Source organism: Cyprinus carpio, chromosome A4 (genome assembly GCF_018340385.1).
Source record: "Cyprinus carpio isolate SPL01 chromosome A4, ASM1834038v1, whole genome shotgun sequence".
In the NCBI taxonomy this organism is placed as follows: domain Eukaryota; kingdom Metazoa; phylum Chordata; class Actinopteri; order Cypriniformes; family Cyprinidae; genus Cyprinus; species Cyprinus carpio.
Genome location: NC_056575.1, coordinates 13,552,037 through 13,572,223, shown reverse-complemented (window position 1 = coordinate 13,572,223; position 20,187 = coordinate 13,552,037). Strand labels below are relative to the sequence as shown.

Below are 20,187 nucleotides of genomic sequence, written 5' to 3'. Positions count from 1 at the left end.
CCGGTAACTGTGAAGTTTTACAATGGGCTTTTCAATTAATGAGTAAAATAAAAGCTTCACGCGGCGCGACTGAAGAAAGGAGCTCGGGAATGCGCTTATATAACCAGTGTGAAGTTTTATATGAATGAACTCAACACGTTATAAAATATATTTGTCTGAAATACTGACGTCATATTTATGTATGAACTCAACACGTTATAAAATATATTTGTCTGAAATACTGACGTCATATTTATGTCATAAGGTTTTTGAGGTTGTGATGGTGCTCCTTTGGACTGCAGAACTCATGGCTCCTGGATAATCCTCTTTTTGGTAACACTGAATTGATAAGGCAGGCTGTATCCATGGAGATTACTGCATACAGAGTGATGATTCCCTATTGTTTGGACTGCAGACTCAATAATAAATGTGATTTTGTTTGGAGGCAGGCTGTATCCATGGAGATTACTGTATCGACCTCATCCTGACCTTGAGCTGTATCCTGACCTTCGACCTCTGGTGAGTTATACCTTAATCTACACATACTTCCCATAAGAGCGGATTACATTCTGTATCACATTAAAATTGATGTGTTTTTTTATAATTTGTGTTATTATAAAAATGGTAAGAAGCTGAAGCCAAAGCCGAACTGTAACAGTGTGGATCTGTCAGAGGTGGAGTGGGAAGATACAGAAGACACAGTAAGTGGAACAACACACACATACATATAAATAAACATACACACACTCTTATCACGCCATTTTTAGATCAATTGCTTCTAGGTGTTTGTGTGTTTTGATCCTCTAGTTGAGAACAGCAATGGTAAAAGGAGAAAGTGGGACACTCTCTCTGGACATCAGAGCAACAGTAGAGAAAGGAGTTGATTTTGACCTTTAATTCGCTTCTTGTAAGTTTACTTTTGTTGGATTCATTCATTTTTATCTCATAATAACCTAGCTGTGACTACTGATGTGTTCCCTTCTCAGAAGAGAGCCGTGACGTAATATACTCTAATCTGATATTTCAGAACATACTGTGAGACTGACATCGATCCACTTCATCGCAAACTGACACAGTTTCAGGCTGTGGTTCGGTACCTAACAGGGAAAGAACCAGAACTGGAATGTGAGTTCTGTCTCTAAAGGCTCTATAGACTACCAAATTTTAACCTGGCACTTCATTTTTTACTTGTATTACATTTTTTAGATTTATGTTTAATTACAAATTAGCAAAAACAAAAGCATTTTATATAAAAAAAAAAGAAGCCAACAAGGTGCTTGAAAATGAAAATTCTCTCATCATTTACTCATGCTCAAATTATTCCAAACCTATATGAGTTTCTTTCTTCTGTTGAACAAAAAAGAAGATTTGCTAAGCAAACAGTTGATGGTAGCCATTGACTTCCATACTATTTTTTTTACCATTATGGAAGTCAGTGGCTACCAGCCGCTGGTTGGTCACCAACATTCTTTGTTTTCAGCAGAAGAAAGAAATTCATACAACTTGAGGGTAAGTAAATGATGTCAGAATTTTCATTTTAGGGTGAACTATCCCTTTAAGCAACAAACACAACATAAATGTTCTCTTCAAAACCCAGTGAGCTGTGTGAAATTAAATAAATTGACATTTCACTGTTTACTGTAAAATATAAATAACAGGTCATTTTAATAAATAAAAAAAAATGATTATTTTACAGAATATTTGTTTGTACTTTGCTTATTAGAGTAGCACACTGTTGTCTCAGCAACATACTAACATCCAGCCCTACTTGTTGCCTATGTAGAGTTTTAATACAGGCCACTTAAAAGGTTACATTTAGGTTCGGATGCTGCTTGCTAGGTTTTGGAACAGCTACACGATGTAAATCATCTCATATCTTCCATTTTATTTTCTGTATACAGCAGAGCCATTTTGTTATGGAATTAAACACAGTTCGATCTGAATAATGTTTGATGATATCTGCAGTTGAGTTCTGTTTCGTCTGTTCTTCAGGTGATGAAAGACTTCTGCAGCACACTTTGTTTGACGCAGTGGTCACAGCTCCTATGGAAGCCTACTGGACCGCACTGCTGCTCAACACCTCCGGGTAATACTTACCACCCACGCACACAGCGTCACAGACAAGTTTCATAAGTCAAATACGTGCTCGCCCTTGACCTTTCTCATTCTTTTAACTCACCTCCGTCATGTGCAGAATTGATGGGGGTGTGGAGACAGCGTTCCTGGGCACACGCTCCGGCCTCATGAGAATGATCAGATATGTCAGCATAGAGAAACATGTGGCGAAGTGAGTACCTTTAATCAAGAGCTCCTGCTGTCTGCATCACGACTCAACTGCATAGACCGTATCTGCATTGTCATAGGTTTTCTTAAGGCCACCCACTCCCACAGCACTTCATATCACTTTCATCACTATGGTATGTAATATAAATTAATTTCAGGGAAGATAAAGAGAACAGGCAGTAAAACACAATGTGGTATTAAGAGAATAAACGTTAATGTAGTTATACATAAATCAATGAACAGATGCTAATCATATTAATATACATAACATAAATAAGGCACTGACCATAGTAGTTGAATCTGAATGCTTGTAAAAGGTATTTATATACACACACACACTTATATGAATCTCTTTTTGATGGTTTCATTGCAGAAAATTCTTATCTCTGTCGGATAAGGAGAATATTTTTACTCTGGACCATTTCCCTGTTTGGTATCAGCGTGTGGCAGAGAATCCAGCTGGACGCTTTTTGTACTACGTCCCTATAGAGGACAGCACACAAGGTAGCCTGCACCCTGCAGTCCACATCATACATACGAGGAGACTTTACACCCTGTTTAGAGTATCGTTCTCAGTATTTATTTATTGTTCTTTTCCTGCAGTGGATAGCAGGTTTGTGATTGCCGTCACGTCTGTTACAGTCTCTATGAACAAAAAGACAGCAGTTGCTGGAGGTATGATTTCCCCTGGTTATTCTTATCTTTTAATATTTTTTTTCTTCTATATTAGTCAGTGCTGATGAAAAACCGCCCATTGAGATGCTATTATCTTTGTCCATTTTAAAGCGTGTGTGCACATGTGCCCATGTAAGGATGTGCAACCATGTATGGAGTTCACCTCCTCATGAACATCTCTTTTCCTCAACATGACCTTTGCTTGTGCTATTTCTTCTGTACTCATGAAGACACTCAAAACTCATTACTTGTATTAATGCATTTATATAAGGAAAAGATCAGGAAGACACTGGAAGTTATCTGCTAGCATTCTCATTCTTTTAACTCTATTTCATGCTTTTAGGTAAAAAAAAAAAAAGAAATAAAAAAAAGTCTGTCAATGGAAAAAGATAAATTTTACCACCGTAATGGTGTAGTTATATTATCTACCAGCAGGGGCTAACTAGACTATGCTGATCAGCCAATGCTTGACCCCTTGGTTTATTCATCCAGTTCAGATTTTGAATCCCGATCTTTCTCCATTTTGTGTAAAACTAAAGAAACAAATTTTATTATTTTACTTTGAGCAAACTGTGTGTGAGCGCTTGGTGAATCTTACACTTCAACGTTTACGGAAATACATTCTTTATTCATTTTTAACACAGAATTATATCACAGCTCACAAATCATATTTCAAACTGATTTTTATCAAGCGAAAATATAAAGGAGGATCTCATATTAGTCTTAGAAAAAAGGTCAAGTGAAGAAAGGGTCACATCAATAAGCTATAACATATTAAACCAGAACTTCATAAAGATCTTGAAGATGCTTTCAGCTCAGTCAAATGGGCAGATCATTTCCTCTCATCCATCAATTGGGATTTACAAAGCCTTTATTTAGCAAGGGTGTGTAGTGAAGTGTGTGGTGTCCCTGCTCTTAAATGTAAAGCCAGGACAGAGAGTAAAGACACCCCAGCTGAGTCATTGCTCATTTATAAACCGCCCTTCATATCCACTGACATTAAATCACGACTGCTCTGTCGGCTAATATTCAGATAAAGCGCATTGCTGACATTGGCAATAAACAAGCATGTGCTCCCTTTTGAGAATATTTGCGATAAGTGCAAATTGACAGGAAAGTATTAGTCCACCAGTGGCAAAAGTGCTTTTTTTTCATATCAGAGGATACAGGGTACGTGTTTTGTCGCCCCGTGCAGAGTACAGGCCTTTGACACATGCTGTATAAAATAAGAGCTAAATGAACAGTAATGGCAGGAGAGACCGCAGCCATTAGACGAAACTCCTCTCATTAATAATTCATGAGTTTTCTCTGAATTCTCTGACAGAGAATTTTTAAGAGTTCCTCTACCAAAGGAGATTGCACAAGAAACACAGGGAAAAGTATACTCAATTTTTGCAATCAAGTTATTGTTCATAAATAATTTGTAAGACACAGATTAAAATATATACATATATTCAACATACATTTGAATAAATGTATATCTGTACTTATATATACTCTATATATGGCTGCAAATATCACTGAACACAGAGACAAAGTCCTAGACGCTTAACTGCTGGTGTGGGTAGTCACACATAAATTAGTTGTACTTTTGATTTACAACTTTTTGCCAGCAACCTTACCAGTAATTTGCATTGGTAATGAATAATGTGTGGGAAAGACTGTTGCTATAGTTACAACGGAAGAGCATCTCCTAAATCCTGATGAGGTGGTGAGATATTTGCTTCTTGAGCCTACTGCATATCCTTCCTATAGATGGCAGCATTGTGCAAACCACCCAAATATGATGTTACTCTTGACTTTATTAGCAAAATTATTTTCTGATTCGAAATTTTCAGTAATACTGAGGAAATATGTTGGTTACAGTGTGCCGCTAGTAGTCTTTCTTTCCCTTTTTCATCCAGTCGCTGTGGTTGATTTGCCGCATAAAAGATTATTCTGATAATATATGTTGGCTTCTGAAAGCTCAAGTCAAATGTATCTGAATTATTTAGTCTAAACAACTTCTGCCCTCAAGGAAAAGCAGATTATGCAAATTGGTCCACAAGCAGAAAATTGATCACACAGGCGCAATCGATTCTCCTCCATCGCCAGCCCAAGAGAAAAGATCAGACTAAATCAGCTATGACATCCTAGTCCAGAATTAAACAACCGATCAAGAAAGACATTAATTTATATTGCACATAAAAGTCTATCCTTCTTATAGCTTATATCTTCTTATACTATCCTTTTTATTTCCTTCTCAGCTATTGTCTTTCTGTTTTTGTTTTGAGGGCAGCTATCATATAGGGCCACTGTGCTTCTTTAGCCACCAAGGTGTAATTAACAGTTCCAATAGCCACGATGTGCCACCCTCCACTAACATCAACAGAGTCTTCAGCCTGCTCTACATTAGCACTTCACGATACTTCAAGACACTTCACAACAGACACCAGGGCTGGATTCTTCTAGGCTTATAAAAACACATCTGACCTCTAGAGATGAACATGGAGAAACAGTAAACAAACAAAACAATGTTATCAAGACAAATTATCATCACACAATAGAAAGGACAAACCTTACACTTAAAAACATAAAACTGGGGTCACATCACATTGTATAGAATATATTATAACTGATAAATAAGGTGGGAATATTTCAAATATGATATGTGGGGGTTATGATGTTCCGTTCACACTGGGTTAGGGTTAAGGGTTACAATTAAGGTTGGAGGTGAGTGCTGGAGGTTAGAGTTGGTATTGGGGGTTTAATGTTTGGGTTGGGAGTAGAGTTGAAGGTTTAGGGTAAGAGTTGAATATTTGGATTATGGATGGAGGTTTAGAGTTGTGGGTTCATATTAGTGATTGAGATTTATGGTAGGGGTAGAGATTCCCTTTGGTGGTTTATGGTTGTGGGTTCAGATTAGTGATGGAGGCTTTTGGTAAGGGTAGGGATTTGTGTTGGAGGTTTAGATTAGTGTTTGAGGCTTAGGGTTCGAGTTGGGGGTTAGGATTTGTGATGGAGGTTTATGGTAAGGGTAGGGGTTACTGTTGGAGGTTTGGGATTAGGGATTTAGATTAAGGATGGAGGTTTTTGGTAAGGGTAGGGATTTGTGTTGTATGTTTAGGGTTAAGGTTTGGGAGTAGAACTGGAAGTTTTAGGTTAGGCTTGGTAGTATAGTTGAAAGTACTGGATTACACCATGTCTACACCAAGCACATCAATTTGCCCTTTTGTCAGAAGTAGAACAAGCCCATGTAGTATGTCAGAAATTGGGGCATCAATTTAAGGTTCAATGCATCAGAATGTATCCATTGTAGACAGTAGGGATGTGCCCAAATCCGAATACATGTACTACGGCACCCCTAAAGGGAATAAACATGAGATATACGAGAAAAATATATTTCAATGCTTTCTCTCACAATTATATTGTTGGGTAATTATCCTGGGTATAAATTGCGGGCATCAGTGAGATGTTATTAATATGGAGGACATAGAGATCACTTATGAATGCACGTTTGCATTTTACTTTCACTTTCGAGATTCGCGTTTACACATAGCCTACTCTACTACGGAGCGGCACAAGATCACAAGATTTCACAATATTAGGTGTTTGTCAGTGGTGCTCAGGATGTGCAAATAATTCGCCATCATCCTATCAGTCATCTCTCCTTACCTCTCTCTGTTTATGTGGCAAGTAAAATTTTATGTACTGTTATGTAAAAGGCAACCACTAGCAAGTGTCCAAACTCAGTCCTAGAGGGCCGGTGTCCTGTAGAGTTTAGCTCCAACCCTAATTAAACACACCTAATCAAGCTCTTACTAACATAATGTAAACTTCCAGACAGCTGTGTTGAGGCAAGTTGGAGCTAAACTCTGCAGGACACCAGCCCTCCAGGACCGAGTTTGGACACCACTGCTTTAGTGGCTCCGTAGAACGCATTATTCATTTACCCTGCCTTTCCGAATATGGATTCGCTATTCGGGCAGATCCCTAGTAGACAGTATTGATTATTGGCTTTTGATGTGATGTGCCATTTGCATGTGCGACCCAGTGTAGACCGTGTCAGAGGTGATGGTTATGGTTGGGGTTAGCATGAAAGGCTTAGGGTTAGAGTTGGGGGCTTGGATTAGTTTTGAGAGGTTGGGATTAGAGTTATGATTTGGAGTTTTGGGTTGTTGGTTAGGCTGCTACAGAGGCTAATGCTAATGCCAGCACATGATCCTCTAGAAACATCAGGGTTCAGAACTGTGAACAGCTGCATCCACACCTCCTCTGCTGAGATCCTCTCAACATTGGAGGAGGGTGGGGGAGTTCTAAAGTGCTGAGTGGTCCCTCTTGTCCTGGGGCAAATAGGTCAAAGGTCATAGGCCAAAGTTTGAGTAAAGTGTTAAGTCTGAGAGTCAGAGAGGGTCTCAGGAAGGACAGAGAGACAGGAAACAGGGATGATGAATCCTCCGCTGGTCAGCTAATTGATCATCAAATGTGCAGCTCAACCAGTAAAGGGTTCTTTATATTTGTGGCTGACCTCTGAACTCTGACCCCTCTCCCCCATTCCCCTATGCAACTGATGAGATCTGTTTCTCCTCCTGGTCAGCTTCTGCCTCTGCGTCACCCATCAAAGGCTGCCTCTTCTTTAGCTCTCGCTGGTATTTTGCCATTAGAGAGGCATAAATGCAGCCATATGCTGCGGCAGCTACCATCATAATACACACGATCCCACAGACCACACCAGCGATCACTACTGTACCAATCGCCCTGCGAACACTGACTGGCCGATAACGATGCTTTACACAGTCTGGTAGCTCCGCCTCCGTACGCACCACTGCACCTTCAGACGACGGAGTGGCTGTCCCTCGAAAACATGGTGGAGATCCACCCTTTGTGCTCCCAGCCCCGCCCCCATTCTCATCCTCCAATTGCAGACAGTAGTTGAACATCTCCACAGGAACGCCCCTGATGTCACGACCCCTTAAGTCCTTCGGAAGTGTACACTCAACGGCATCGACATTACCGCCTACGACAGAAAGCAGTAGAGAAAGAGAAATCAAAATTTTATCTCTCTGAGGTAAACAATAGTCACCTGTAATGAATTTAAATGGCTGCTTTAGGCCCTCCAAAATAGCACCGCACAGCTAGTAGGGTCAGCAGCCCTCTTCAATTTACGCGTGTTTGTATGAGAGGAAGAGCGGTAGCTGGTGTATAATTAATAATCCTGACATGCATACAGAAGCTCTGTTCCCAAACCTAGTGAGCCATCATGCTGCCTGCTGCCACGTTAACTGTCATGGAACCTCTTGAGTGACTGATATGGAGTGCTCTATATCGGCAGCAACTCTTTTTTTTTTTTGCGCACAGGGTAGTCCACTCTTGCTTGATTTTAATGTAGTTTGACAATGCCATCTCATCAAGCTAATTATGCAATAATCCAGTATGCATTACGTACATAGCACATGCAAAAATTGGGTAAAATAATCAAGTTTTTTTGTTATACTGCTCTATATATTTATTTATTAATTAGTATTGAATAATATATAATTTTTAATTATTGCATTGTGGTATCTCCATGAAAATAAACATGCAGTGCTGCCTTAAAATTTGGTCTAAACAGAAGGCAGCATAAGTAAGATACTTATCTTAATGAAAAGAGAGCATCTATGATGCCTCAAAATGCTACCTCCGTAGGCAGCTCACTAGGTTTTGGAACAGACCAAGAGAGTCAGAGCCCACCATGACTGGAGTCTCTTTCTCACACACGCTAAAAGCTTTGTGACTCAGCCTCTCATGTCTGTTTCAATTCCCCCTCCCTCTCAAAGCTGCTCTGAAATAGAATGAAATGACTTTCTCTGACTTAGAGTAGAAGGACTGAGACAAACAGAAAAATGGAAAGCGAGAAGTATGGAGAGTAATAAACAGAGGCTACTCTCCTTCACAATGATTTGCCACATTTCGTTGCCAGTGGTAGACAAAAATAGACAGGAAATTATTAGGGAGAGAGTTGGTACATGTCCTACAATATGTCTGGTGTAAATGCACATACCATTAGCTTACAGCTCAATCTGTTTAAAGCTTAATAAAGCTTTTTTTTCTAAAACCAATGATTTCTAAATTCTCATTGGTTGAGCCACGTTCAAACCCCTTGTAAAATGCCTATGAACTATATTACTTGATGGAAGAGTAGTATATTCAAATTTTAAATATAAATAGCTAATTATTTATTGAACACTGTCTGTTATCATACTGCAATTGTTGCTGCTTTATAAACACAATGTCACTGAAGACAGTGACTTTAAAGTGTTTTAGGTGTTTGGACTGTGCCAAAGAACATCTCTTACTTAGGGTCCAGTAATACACAGTCTTGTGTGGCTTATTGCTTAAAGGATGTATTTGTACACCTGCAGAGAATCAAAGCACCCACATATAGAGTCCTCACCTCGATATATCAGCCACTCCATCCAGTGTTTGAAGTCTCTCAGGTTGCAGTCACACTCCCAGGGGTTCATGCCCAGCTCCAGGTGCTGAAGGTTGACCAGAGGCTCAAATGTGGCTCTCTCCAGGGCGTGAAGTCTGTTCCCAGCCAAGGAGAGCCAGGTCAGCCCTTGCAGCTCATCTAGCAGGCCCAGCGGCACAGCGGCCAAGCCGTTCAGAGACAGATCCAGTCTCCTCAGCTGGGTCAGGCCGCGAAATAACTCGCGATCCAAAACCGTCAGGCTGTTGTTACGCAAACTCAAATCGTTCAGGTTACTCAGCTCACGGAACAGTCTGGAAGGCAGGTTGTCCAGATAGTTATTAGACAAGTCGAGTGTCTCCAGGGTGCTTAGGTTGGCGAAGGCAGAGACGGGAAGGGAGGAGAGGCGGTTATTGGCCAGAAGGAGGGTATGTGTGCCCTCCGGGAGAGAAGTGAGAGCGGGCACAGATACTAGACTCCGCCCACTGCAGTTAGCTTCCAGTGAGTTACACACACACTCTGAAGGACAGCCAGCGCATAACTGCAGTAACGTAGCACACACACTCAGCACACTTAGCAGACCTGTGTGAAAGAAGAAAAAACAGAAGTGTATGAAAGAGTCTGAAAGAGTTGACATAAACCATTTCCTCCTGAAAGCTGCTTTGATTGTTCTGAAAGATGTGACAGGTGTTGATTTAGTGCCACTGTGAATCACATGTACAGTATTTAATGAAGGGGACCAGTGCTCGACAGAACTGAACCTGTAGCTGCTGCTGCTCCCACTACACTACTTTGAACTGGAGCTTATTTGATCGTAAAAACAGACCTCTAGACAGCAGTATTTTTTTGTTGCAGTTGCTGTAAGTAGCTGCTATCTGTTGCAGCACCTTCAGGGTATTTTCTTTTAAACTCACTTGTTTTGATTTGTTTATGGTGCACTCTTAATGGTTTATTTTTCAACAAAATGAAAATCGTGTTATTATTTACTTGCCTTCATGTCGCTTCAAAACTGTATGACTTATTTCCTCCTTAGTACACAATAGAAGATATACTGCAGTTTTGTAATTTTATAATTGGAGTGTGGAGCTGTAAAGATATGAAAAAATGAAACGTACCAAAAAACTAAGTCTATATTACTTATGTGCTATATTCAAAGTCTTCTGAAGCCATACGCTTGCTTTGTTTGAGGAAAAGACCCAAATTTAACTGGCTATTTACTGAAAATCAATAACGGAACACACCAAACTTTCAATATTTCAACTGAATGCGAGTGTGAATGAAAAATGGTTGCAAATGAGATTTGAGATTTGAGTAAATAAGGGTTTGTGGTTTCCTGAATGGGGTCCTTGAATTGGCTTAATGGTTCCTTGTTGGCTGATTTAACATAAATTCTTGAGATCAGTATTGGTTTCTGGGTTCTTTAATCTGTCAGTAAATAGGTTTCTTTAATGCAACTGCAGTGGTTCTTAAATGGTGGGTGGCACCTTAAATTGGGTTACAGGTCTGTTCCGACCCTGCATTGGACAAGTGTCCGATAGGATTAAAGGTAGAAGGGAAAACAATGCATAGGCTAGTGAAATAAATAGGGAGTAGATATATATAATTTTTATATCTTTGCATATTTCTGGGCCTATGCACCTTAAACCATACATTTCACTGTGTGATTTTAAGCACATTTTTGATTACTTTCATAATATAAACAATTCCGATACTTTGTTGGCTCACCATTAACCACTGAACTAGAGAGTCAAATGTTATTTGTGGAACCTAAAAAGGTTCTCCTATGGCATCCGCTTTTCCATTCTAAATGAACACGTATGATGGGAATATAATGTGCCTCAAAGTTAAACAGAGAACGTCCTCTGCTCTGACAATGACCAAACAAACATTTACCAACTGTTTGTCACCTCTCTCTTTTATGCAGCTGTGTAAGAGGGTGGGGAGCAATGTTTCTCTGTGTGTGTGAAACAATCACATGCTATCAATGGATATGAAAGTTTTAAATGTTGAGTTCCCAGTTGTCTCATTGCTGATTGTGTGTGTGTGTGTGTGCGCGTGTGTTTGGAAGTTTGAGTGCAGACAGATGCAGTTACAGCACTCAGATATCTGATCCTGACCAGCCTCAACACCCTGATCCCTCTGTAATCAGAGATACATACAATCATCACAACCACACACTCTCTCATACACACTCACACAATTCTGTGTAATCTCAATAATTAACCCATCCTTCTAAACTATGTAGTTGTGAATGATTCTAGAATTGCTGTTTTGGCCCATCAACCTTCAATTTCCAGTATATCCCTTCTTTCCAGCACAAGTTCCCTTTTTTCTCTCATCCCTTCTATTCGGCTGAGAACAAATGTGTGTCAGCGCATCAGGATAGGCATATGACTGCTGTTATTGAAACACAATGTTCTTTCTCTGTGTACATGTTCCCTATTTGTTCAGAACAATCCTGTAGCCACAAAGAAGGCTGTATGTCAATGGTGAGGATGGAAATCTCCTAGCGAGTGGACCTAGTTTAAAATAGGATGAACGTCTATTCTGTGCCTACACTACAATTTTATGAACTTTCCCTCTTTTCTTAGCTTTTAGTATTTGCTAATTTTAACAGGAGGACTCCAGTTCCCAGAATAAATAAAGAAAATTACTAAGACAGTGCTGGTTGCTTCTTTCCATGCACTGAAAATTTAAAGGGGTTGCAGCTTTAAAACAACAAAATAACACACAAAAACCACCATAAAAGTAGTTCATATGACTTAAATACTCTATATTCTATACTCTATAGTCTTTCAAAGCCATAATGTAGTGAGACTATATTAACTATTCAGATTGTATCATTCAAACACATTTTACAACTGGATCAACATATTAATCGAAAGATTCAGATTCATTCACAGATCTCTCATGAACATATCAAGTAGAGCTAGTACGGATGTCAAGATTATCAGTGAATAATCACTGAACAGGCTTTTCCTCACACAAAGCTGGCTTATGGCTTCAGAAGTCTTTGAAGAGTGTGCAAGTCCTTTAAGATCATTTTATGGTGTTTTGTCATTTTGGAGCTCCTCATTCATGTTTATTAAACTGAAAGGACTGGCTAGGATATTCTTTCAAAAAGCTTTGTGTTTCCCAGAAAAATGAAAGCTTTATGGACTAAGTATTGACTTTCAATACAGATTTTGAGTCTGACGCTATTCCATAAAATAAGTGTCACAATGCAGCAGAACTCTCTCTCTCTCTCTCTCTCCCTCTCTCGCAGTGTTGCCTCTGCTTTGCTTCATGCAGATCTTTAATCAGACACACATTAACTAAAGCCATCCTAATCCATCTGTTGCTGGGACAGCTGGTGATGTTTACTGCACTCTATACCACTCTATACACACCCACACAGACACATACGTCAGCACACACCATCTTTCTTCCCAGAAACATATTAGTAAAACTGATCATTTCCTGAAATGCATCATCAGTCTGTGTTCTAGTAACATGTAAATAATTGAATTAGATGATTAATAGTCACTTTTTGCACATAAAGCATTTAAAACGGTATGAATGGAATCAGTCTTGAAGCCCAGTCCCTTCAAAAGAGTGAATGTGTGTGTATGTTGGGCTCACCTTGGCTGTCCGGATTTCCTCTCCTCCTGCGAGCCACTGTAGGTGCAGTGCTGAGTTGCATGTCTGCGCTTCTCAACTGCAGCTGCCTCAGATCTGCTGTGGCATCAGCTGGCCCTGATGCCAGCCTCCACAGGCAGCGATATGGGGCCAGTGACGAGACTGCAGAGAGAGTTTGAAGGGTAGTCAGTTTTTTCTGTACTTAATATGACTTTTGAAGGTGAGCGCTTGTTTTCTCCCTGACTCTGCATAGATGACTTAGTGTGTGAGCTGTGTAGTTTGTGTCTTTAGTAGCTGCGCTGAAACTCAAATAAACCTTGACATATTGGTAGCAACAGTATCACTGTCATGTCATGGCTCATTTTCCGAATCAGCTCACTTTCTTGGTTTCAGGTTTTCAAGGTGTATTCCTTCTGTGTGTATTCTAGTCTAGACATCTTAAAAGAACAAATTAGCAATTAACTTTATACACAAATATTGCAACATTGTGCATATCAAATTGTTCAATAGTCTACTGTATCATCAGTTAGACTATTTAACATATTCCAGTTCTGTGCAGTGATGAATAATACAATTACATGATATCCTATGAGAAAGAAAAATCACAAATGTGAGCTTTTAAATAATTAAAAGGATTTTTATTTAATTTAAATACTTTATTATTTAGTAATACTGTTAATATTTCATTTTTCTGAGATGAGATTAATTGGAGGCTTATGCTTACATCTCCTGCTTCTCACATTTTTTTAATTGCGAAAAAGACTCCAGTAATCTCAGAAATGTTTCCTCTAAAGTTTCAGAAGAGATCCTGACAATGTCTCAAACTGTTCGCTTTTTTTTTTTATGATGCTAAACTCTGAGATGCCAATGTCAAATATTTCTCATCAAATTCTGTCAAGCAAAGCCCAGTGGTTTATGAGCTAATGAAAATAATGAATTAAATGATAGAAAAAGAAAAAAATGCAATAATTAAAAAAAGAAAAAGAAAAAGAAAACATATTAAAACCATGTCTTACACAGACGCGTTTCGACCTAAGCCATAGTCATTGTTTGTTTTATGTTTACAGTTGGGAGCTTTTTTTTTTGGAAAGAACCGTGAGCGTGTTCTAATTTTAGGTTTCGGTTACGTTTCTGGTGCGACATGTGACCAAGCGATGTGAGCAGCCTTGCGCCGATGTTCTGATGATTCGCCGTTTCCCAGTAAAGGATGTTACAAACCAAATAACAGAAACGCCTCCCTGCCTCTTTAATTACTGAGCACATTGTTTCCAATGATGCGCACTCCACAGACTCGCCGCGCCGCATTGTGTCTTTAACTACCGAACATGTTTCCCACCACTGTAATAAAGGTAAAATAGTAAAAAACATAATAACAGTTCATTTAAATGGAACCGGAATCAGAACCTGAAAATTTGTATACTGTAATATATGTTGAATTTTGACATTGCCAACCGTTAAAAAAACAGTAAGTTTTAAGTGACAGTAAGTAATAAAAAGTATTGAGCATTGAGTAGTTCAGTATTGTGCATTTTTCCTTACCACTATTTTTTTAAGAGTTGTTTAATGAGTTTAATGGAACCGGAACCGGAACCATTAGGCGGAACCAGAAAATTTCTAACGATTCCCAACGCTACGTATCATAACAATTGTCTCATTTGTTCCTTTTTGTATTTCTCCTATAGAATTTCAAGAGAAATATCAGAGACAAACTTGATACCTCAATCAAACGTAACTGAAGCATCCTTTAACTCCCCTGAGCTATGAAAGTGCAACATCTGAGCAACAGAACTTTCTTCCCGGTACAAAGCCATTTCCATCAGAGCGGTGCTTACTGTAATGTAGCTCTCCAGGGTACAAACCCGTAGTAGAACTGGCACTGCAGACACGATTTAGTTAATTGCAATACAGTAATATGACCCTGAAACACTTACAGCACATGACTGAAATGGGAATATTATTATTATAACGACGTACCATTATGTAACACTAGTTGTGTAACGCAATGCTGTGAATGTGTGTGTCTCAGATTATTGAGCACAAGGTTACAAGTTGCTTCTGTTTACGCAAGGCCGGCTTGCTGTAAAATGGCCGCTGCTGTCTTAGACTCCCTTTCTGTGACACCTCGGCCTTGTCACCTGCCACATCCATCACAGCGTGTGTGTCTGTGTGTGCGTATTTGCGCAACGCAACACCAATTCACCAGGCTGTCATCCGAAACGGCACAGTGGAAAAATGTGCAGACATTTAGAGGTTATATTGCAAGTGTGTATGTATGTGTGTGCAAGTGAGAGTTTCTGCAAATACTTTTTGGAGTTGCTCAACACGTGAAAAAATTTCCGTGCATTACTTTTCCTAGAACATGCAATATGCAAGTTTGTGTGTGTGTGTGAAGAGAGGATAATTAGTTGAGCGATGTGTCATTTGACTCCCGAGCATGCAGCCCGCACACACACACACACACACACACACACACGTGATGTAATAGTCTCTCACTTTAGCAGCATCTCTCTCCACGTCCAGTTCTGCACATATTTCACACGTTCTCACCCCACGCCGTACTAACTTCCTGTGAATGCACAAGGTCAGCTATGCGTGTGTGTGACAGGTTGTATGTTGTTACTGTGACTTGCAACACATAAGTAAATAGAAACGCCCTTTAGATATTCACCCCTGAACCAGTCCTTCTGATCCCTTTTCTTTCTTTCACATGCACAGACGCACAAAAGAAGGCCATCGAAGTCAACGGCAGAGTGAAGAAACGTTAGAAACAAAGAAGTGGAGGCCACGGGATAAATTATTAAGAGCAGAATCACAAATAAAAACACGCGCTCACAAAAACAAACACACGCTCACTCAAGCAGCACATATACAGTATGCATAAAGACATACAAACCTATTACACATGTTTTCAGTCCTACCGTAAATGTGTATATATGCAAGTGTTCACAGGATTGCATATTGTAGATGCCATCTCACTCCTACATGCTTGTATACAGTACACACAAAAGCAGCATTCCAGCACATCACCTGCACTCACATACACATCATTTCCTTTGTGTCTATATAAAAAAAAAAACTGGACATTATATGCTCTATACCCAAAACAACAGGAGTATGTGTCTGTCTCATAATAAACATCCCTCGGCAAACATCAGGCATGGACATCGTAATCACAATCAAGGCAAATGGTAATATGTGCGTGTGTACGTGTGTAGTAGGTTAACAGTGTTTCACTCACCGTCTTTAGATGCCGTCCTTCTCGGCGTCCCCCCCTCCCAAAGCTCACACACACTCTCTCTCACACACACACGCGCACACACACATGGTTGTGGGAGAAATGAGCGAATAGCAGCTCTCGTAACGCTCCAATATGGAAATGAAAATGTCCTTCCGCTGCCAAAAGCAACGGCTGCCTCAGAAGGAGAGATGGATTGGAGGAAGGAAAAAAAACGATTAAAATAAAGAAGAGGGAGATGAAGGAGGGGAGTTAAATCCTGCGCAATGCCTTGCTGTAATGCTCACAGAGAGGAGGACACAGAGAGAGTGAGTGAGTGAGTGAGTGAGTGAGTGAGTGAGTGAGTGAGTGAGAGGGGAGAAGGGGGGGGTGGGGAGGTGTGCTCCAGTCTGTCTCTGTGGTTTCCAGCAGATCAGCTCGCCTCTGTGTTGGTATACTGAGTCCACAGAAATACACTCTCGTGTGTGTAGAATACACTCTCGTGTGTGTGTGTGTTGGTGTGTTGTGTCTAGAGTTTGTTGTGTATTTAGGTTTTTTTGAGTATGTGTGTGAGTAAGTGTGTGTGTGTGTTGCTTTCTCCATATGTGCATGTGATGAGGCGTGCAGTGTAAACGTGTGCCAGCCTTGTCAAAGATAGTAACATTAGTGTGGGATGAGGGGAGAGAAGGGCTCGAGAAAACAGCTGATTCTTTCTCCTTCTTTATAGATAGATAGATAGAATAGGTCTGTCTATCTATCTATCTATCTATCTATCTATTTATCAATCTACAGTATAGTGTATTATTCTATCTATCAGCACAGTGTCTATCAATCTATCTATCTATCTATCTAGTGTAGATCTGTCCAACCTATACTGTATCAATTATGTATATAGATAAATAGATCATCATGCCACTTTGCTGCTTTTAATGGCTGCATGTGAATCTATCTATCTGAAAGAAGGGAAAAAACCTGGATCTTCTTCCCTTGTTATGTGCAGATTGATGAATGGATGCATGCATAGATTGATCCAATCACATGTAGCCAACACCAGCGATGCATTTTACGTCATCAAGCTGACATCATGCAACAGTGCAGGAATGTAATCATCCATGTACTGGCCATTGTTCACATGGACTAACTAGACCTAACGTCATCCACATATACAAACATTCGTGCTATTGCCTGGTGTTCTGAATAATGCATAGAGGCATGCAGGCCACGCTGCAGCACCAGCACCTCAAAAAAGGAGAAATGCATCCATTGCAGCTATTTATAAGAGGAAAAGCAATCTGTGACATCAGAAGCGTTTACCTTCTGTATGTTGTAGGCTGTTGCAACACACCGTGTACTTCAGAAGGACCTCAGTGCCGCCCACATGCTTTCACAAGCCAGACACTGACAAGAAAAAGCACTACGGCTCCATTAAATCCTTACCATGCCATTTCTCTCCTTATCAGAAGCTCTGAATGTAATCAAGTACGTATGTGGGTGTGTACATGGATGATTCCATATTTTGGTGGTGAGTCTTCAAGGTGTCGGTAGGGGCTGCGCTGACATCATGTTACCTAAGCAACAGAGGGAAAGAAACAGAGAGAGAGAGAGGTGGGGGGGATTGTGAGCGTGTTTTTTTTTTTTTGACTCACTGTTAGCGTATGCTACTAGAGGTCTTCGTGATAATCTGAACTGTAAAGACCCCACATCTCTGTTTGCCATCGCACACACCCTGCTCTTTAGTCCTGGCATATTCAAATAGATATTAACTACACTAGCATAATTTAGTATACATGAATATAATTCAGAATTTGAAATGCATTTCAAGCTAAGCTTAAAACCATATAATATAGCAGAATCTGCTGCACAGATCAGTGAACCTGTTAAAACAATACATTAAGTACAATGTACTCGCACACACTCAGTTCATTTCTACTTCTGTAACCCACACACATGAGCTGAGGATAGGACATTAAGCTTATTACGACCAGAAGAATCGTATTGTTAATTAACAAGGTACAGACATTTAACTAGTTGGTTAAATGTCTGTTTTCTATTAATCAAATTAATTTTAGTAATTTAGACTTAATTGGTAACACTTTAGTATAGGGACCAATTCTCACTATTAACTATCTGTTAATTAGCATGCATATTACTAGCTTATTTGCTGTTTATTAGTACTTATAAAACCCATATTCTGCATGACCATATTACACATCCTTAATGTTACCAAATACCTAAACTTAAGTAGTAATTAGGAGTTAATTGAGGCAAAATTCATAGCTAGTAGTTAGTTTAAAGAGTTAATAGCGAGAACTGCACCTTAAAATAAAGTGTGACCACTTAATGATATTTTATAATTGATAATATTTCATAATATTAACAATTTATAATGGCCAAAACATAATATTTAGCAGGGTACCACATTTTACAAAAAAGTAAAAAAGTAAAAAGTAGTACTGAATGCATTTGCCAAGCAAATTGTACCGTGTTACCCAAATTATTTTAATTTTCATTGGGAAATAAGCATTTATCAGTAACTAACAACTAGCAGCTTCATTCAGGCTCATTCATTACATTTTGTCTGATAATTGTGATTTGCTGTTTATTGCTATGTTTGATTAACAAAATTACACAAATTATCATAAACTGCAGTTATGTATTAGTAGCAGGGCTGTAAAAATTTTATATACTAACCACATTAAACGAATAAAATATATAACAGCTTATATAATGACCTTAGGTTGACCATTTGCTGAAAGAGAGAAAAAGAAATCTTGACATTTGAGTTTCACGCTCTCGTTTTTGTAGCCTATTCATGGAAAGTGCCACATATATTTCACACATTCTCTACTTGTCTCCTTCACATCCCATAGCTCCCTCATTAAAGGTTTTGTATTTAACCATTAAATGGTCAAATCTGTTCAGTTTAAGTAGGATTGATTGATTGCCACTCTGTCATTCTGAGGGTTTGATTGAGGCTTCATGCTGTATCACATTGTGTTTGTTTTTATGTGTGGGATGTTTGTGTGGAAACGCGAATGACAGAAGCTCAGAAAACTGGGTATTTACTAAATGATCTGCTCTGCTGGAGTCACATGTCTTCTGTCATTCCCACTTTTAACTGTGCTGGGATGCGTCTGCGAGCTCGCTCATCACTATTTTTGGGTAATCTTCATTGCAGTGTTGTCCAAATCTTTAGGATGCTGGAGGAGACATGGTGACTGTAATCTTCCAGTGTTGTTACAGTATGTCTGCTGGGTCTAGAGCTTTAAAATACACATCTGTTCATTCAAGAGATTGTCTCCCCTCTGCTAGCCATCTTCCCTGCCCCAAGCAGCTATTACCAACACTGCCTTCCACTCCCAGACTCTTTATTATACAACTCTATTAATTAGCTTCAGTATGATAGATGGTCCTACTCTGGTCTCTCTCTCTCTCTGAATTATTGAAGTTAAAAGATTTTTACTCAAACGAACAATTTACTGCAGTTTAATCAGACCCGTCAGCTCATTGCAAATTCTAACTGTCCTACTAATTACACAGAGTCCTTAAACAACAAAACCTTGTTCTGTAAAAATCAGCCGTTTATGGGGCATTTTGTATGTTTAAGTTTGTGAGAGTGGGCGGCCACTGATGCATGCTGGGATAATATCCCAGTCTAAAAAAACAGGGTCTTCAGCAAAAAATCTAAAATAAATAAAAATATGTCTCAGTCAACTATTCACATATACATTTCAACAAACATGTTTCTTAATTGGTGTATTTCATTTGATATGTTATAATACTAACTGAATATAAAAATCATTATCTTTTCTTGTTTTCGTGTCTGTGTTTCTTTCCTCAACAGGATATGTACACAAGCGTGTGTGATACTGGCCGGATGTGTCCTATCTGTTTAAACATTGTGCATTCTGTGATGGGAGGTAAAGACAAACACAATAATGTTAGTGGTGACACTCCTAGCACAGGCTTTTGTTTGACATTTATGATACAA

At 39.3% G+C, this 20,187-nt stretch overlaps 1 protein-coding gene and 2 long non-coding RNA genes across 6 annotated transcripts in view; 2 read left to right on the top strand and 1 right to left on the bottom strand.

Annotated features, from left to right (window-relative positions):
- The first annotated feature begins 519 nt into the window (after window positions 1-519).
- On the top strand, window positions 520-2,851 carry LOC122140059. Its single transcript, XR_006156787.1, has 5 exons — window positions 520-886; window positions 1,007-1,104; window positions 1,972-2,065; window positions 2,174-2,266; window positions 2,636-2,851. It is a non-coding gene; the product is annotated as an uncharacterized LOC122140059 (long non-coding RNA).
- A 693-nt stretch (window positions 2,852-3,544) lies between these two features.
- Window positions 3,545-20,187, bottom strand: part of LOC109067976 (leucine-rich repeat and transmembrane domain-containing protein 2-like) — a 26,764-nt gene continuing 10,121 nt past the window's right edge. Inside the window, exons 3-6 of one of the 4 annotated variants that reach the window (XM_042741778.1) lie at window positions 17,634-17,764; window positions 12,986-13,144; window positions 9,350-9,946; window positions 3,545-7,933 (exon numbers count right to left, since the gene is read on the bottom strand). In XM_042741778.1, coding sequence (XP_042597712.1) covers window positions 7,476-7,933; window positions 9,350-9,946; window positions 12,986-13,046 — 1,116 coding nt within the window. In that variant the 5' untranslated portion in view covers window positions 13,047-13,144; window positions 17,634-17,764 and the 3' untranslated portion in view covers window positions 3,545-7,475. Of the gene's footprint in view, window positions 7,934-9,349; window positions 9,947-12,985; window positions 13,145-15,900; window positions 16,201-16,220; window positions 16,570-17,510; window positions 17,765-20,187 lie in introns of those variants that run through there. The other 3 variants (XM_042741786.1, XM_042741769.1, XM_042741789.1) reach the window with 3 other exon arrangements.
- LOC122140062 overlaps window positions 19,127-20,187 on the top strand; it is a 5,182-nt gene continuing 4,121 nt past the window's right edge. Inside the window, exon 1 of the long non-coding RNA XR_006156788.1 lies at window positions 19,127-20,116. This is a non-coding gene — a long non-coding RNA (uncharacterized LOC122140062). The remainder of the gene's footprint in view (window positions 20,117-20,187) is intronic.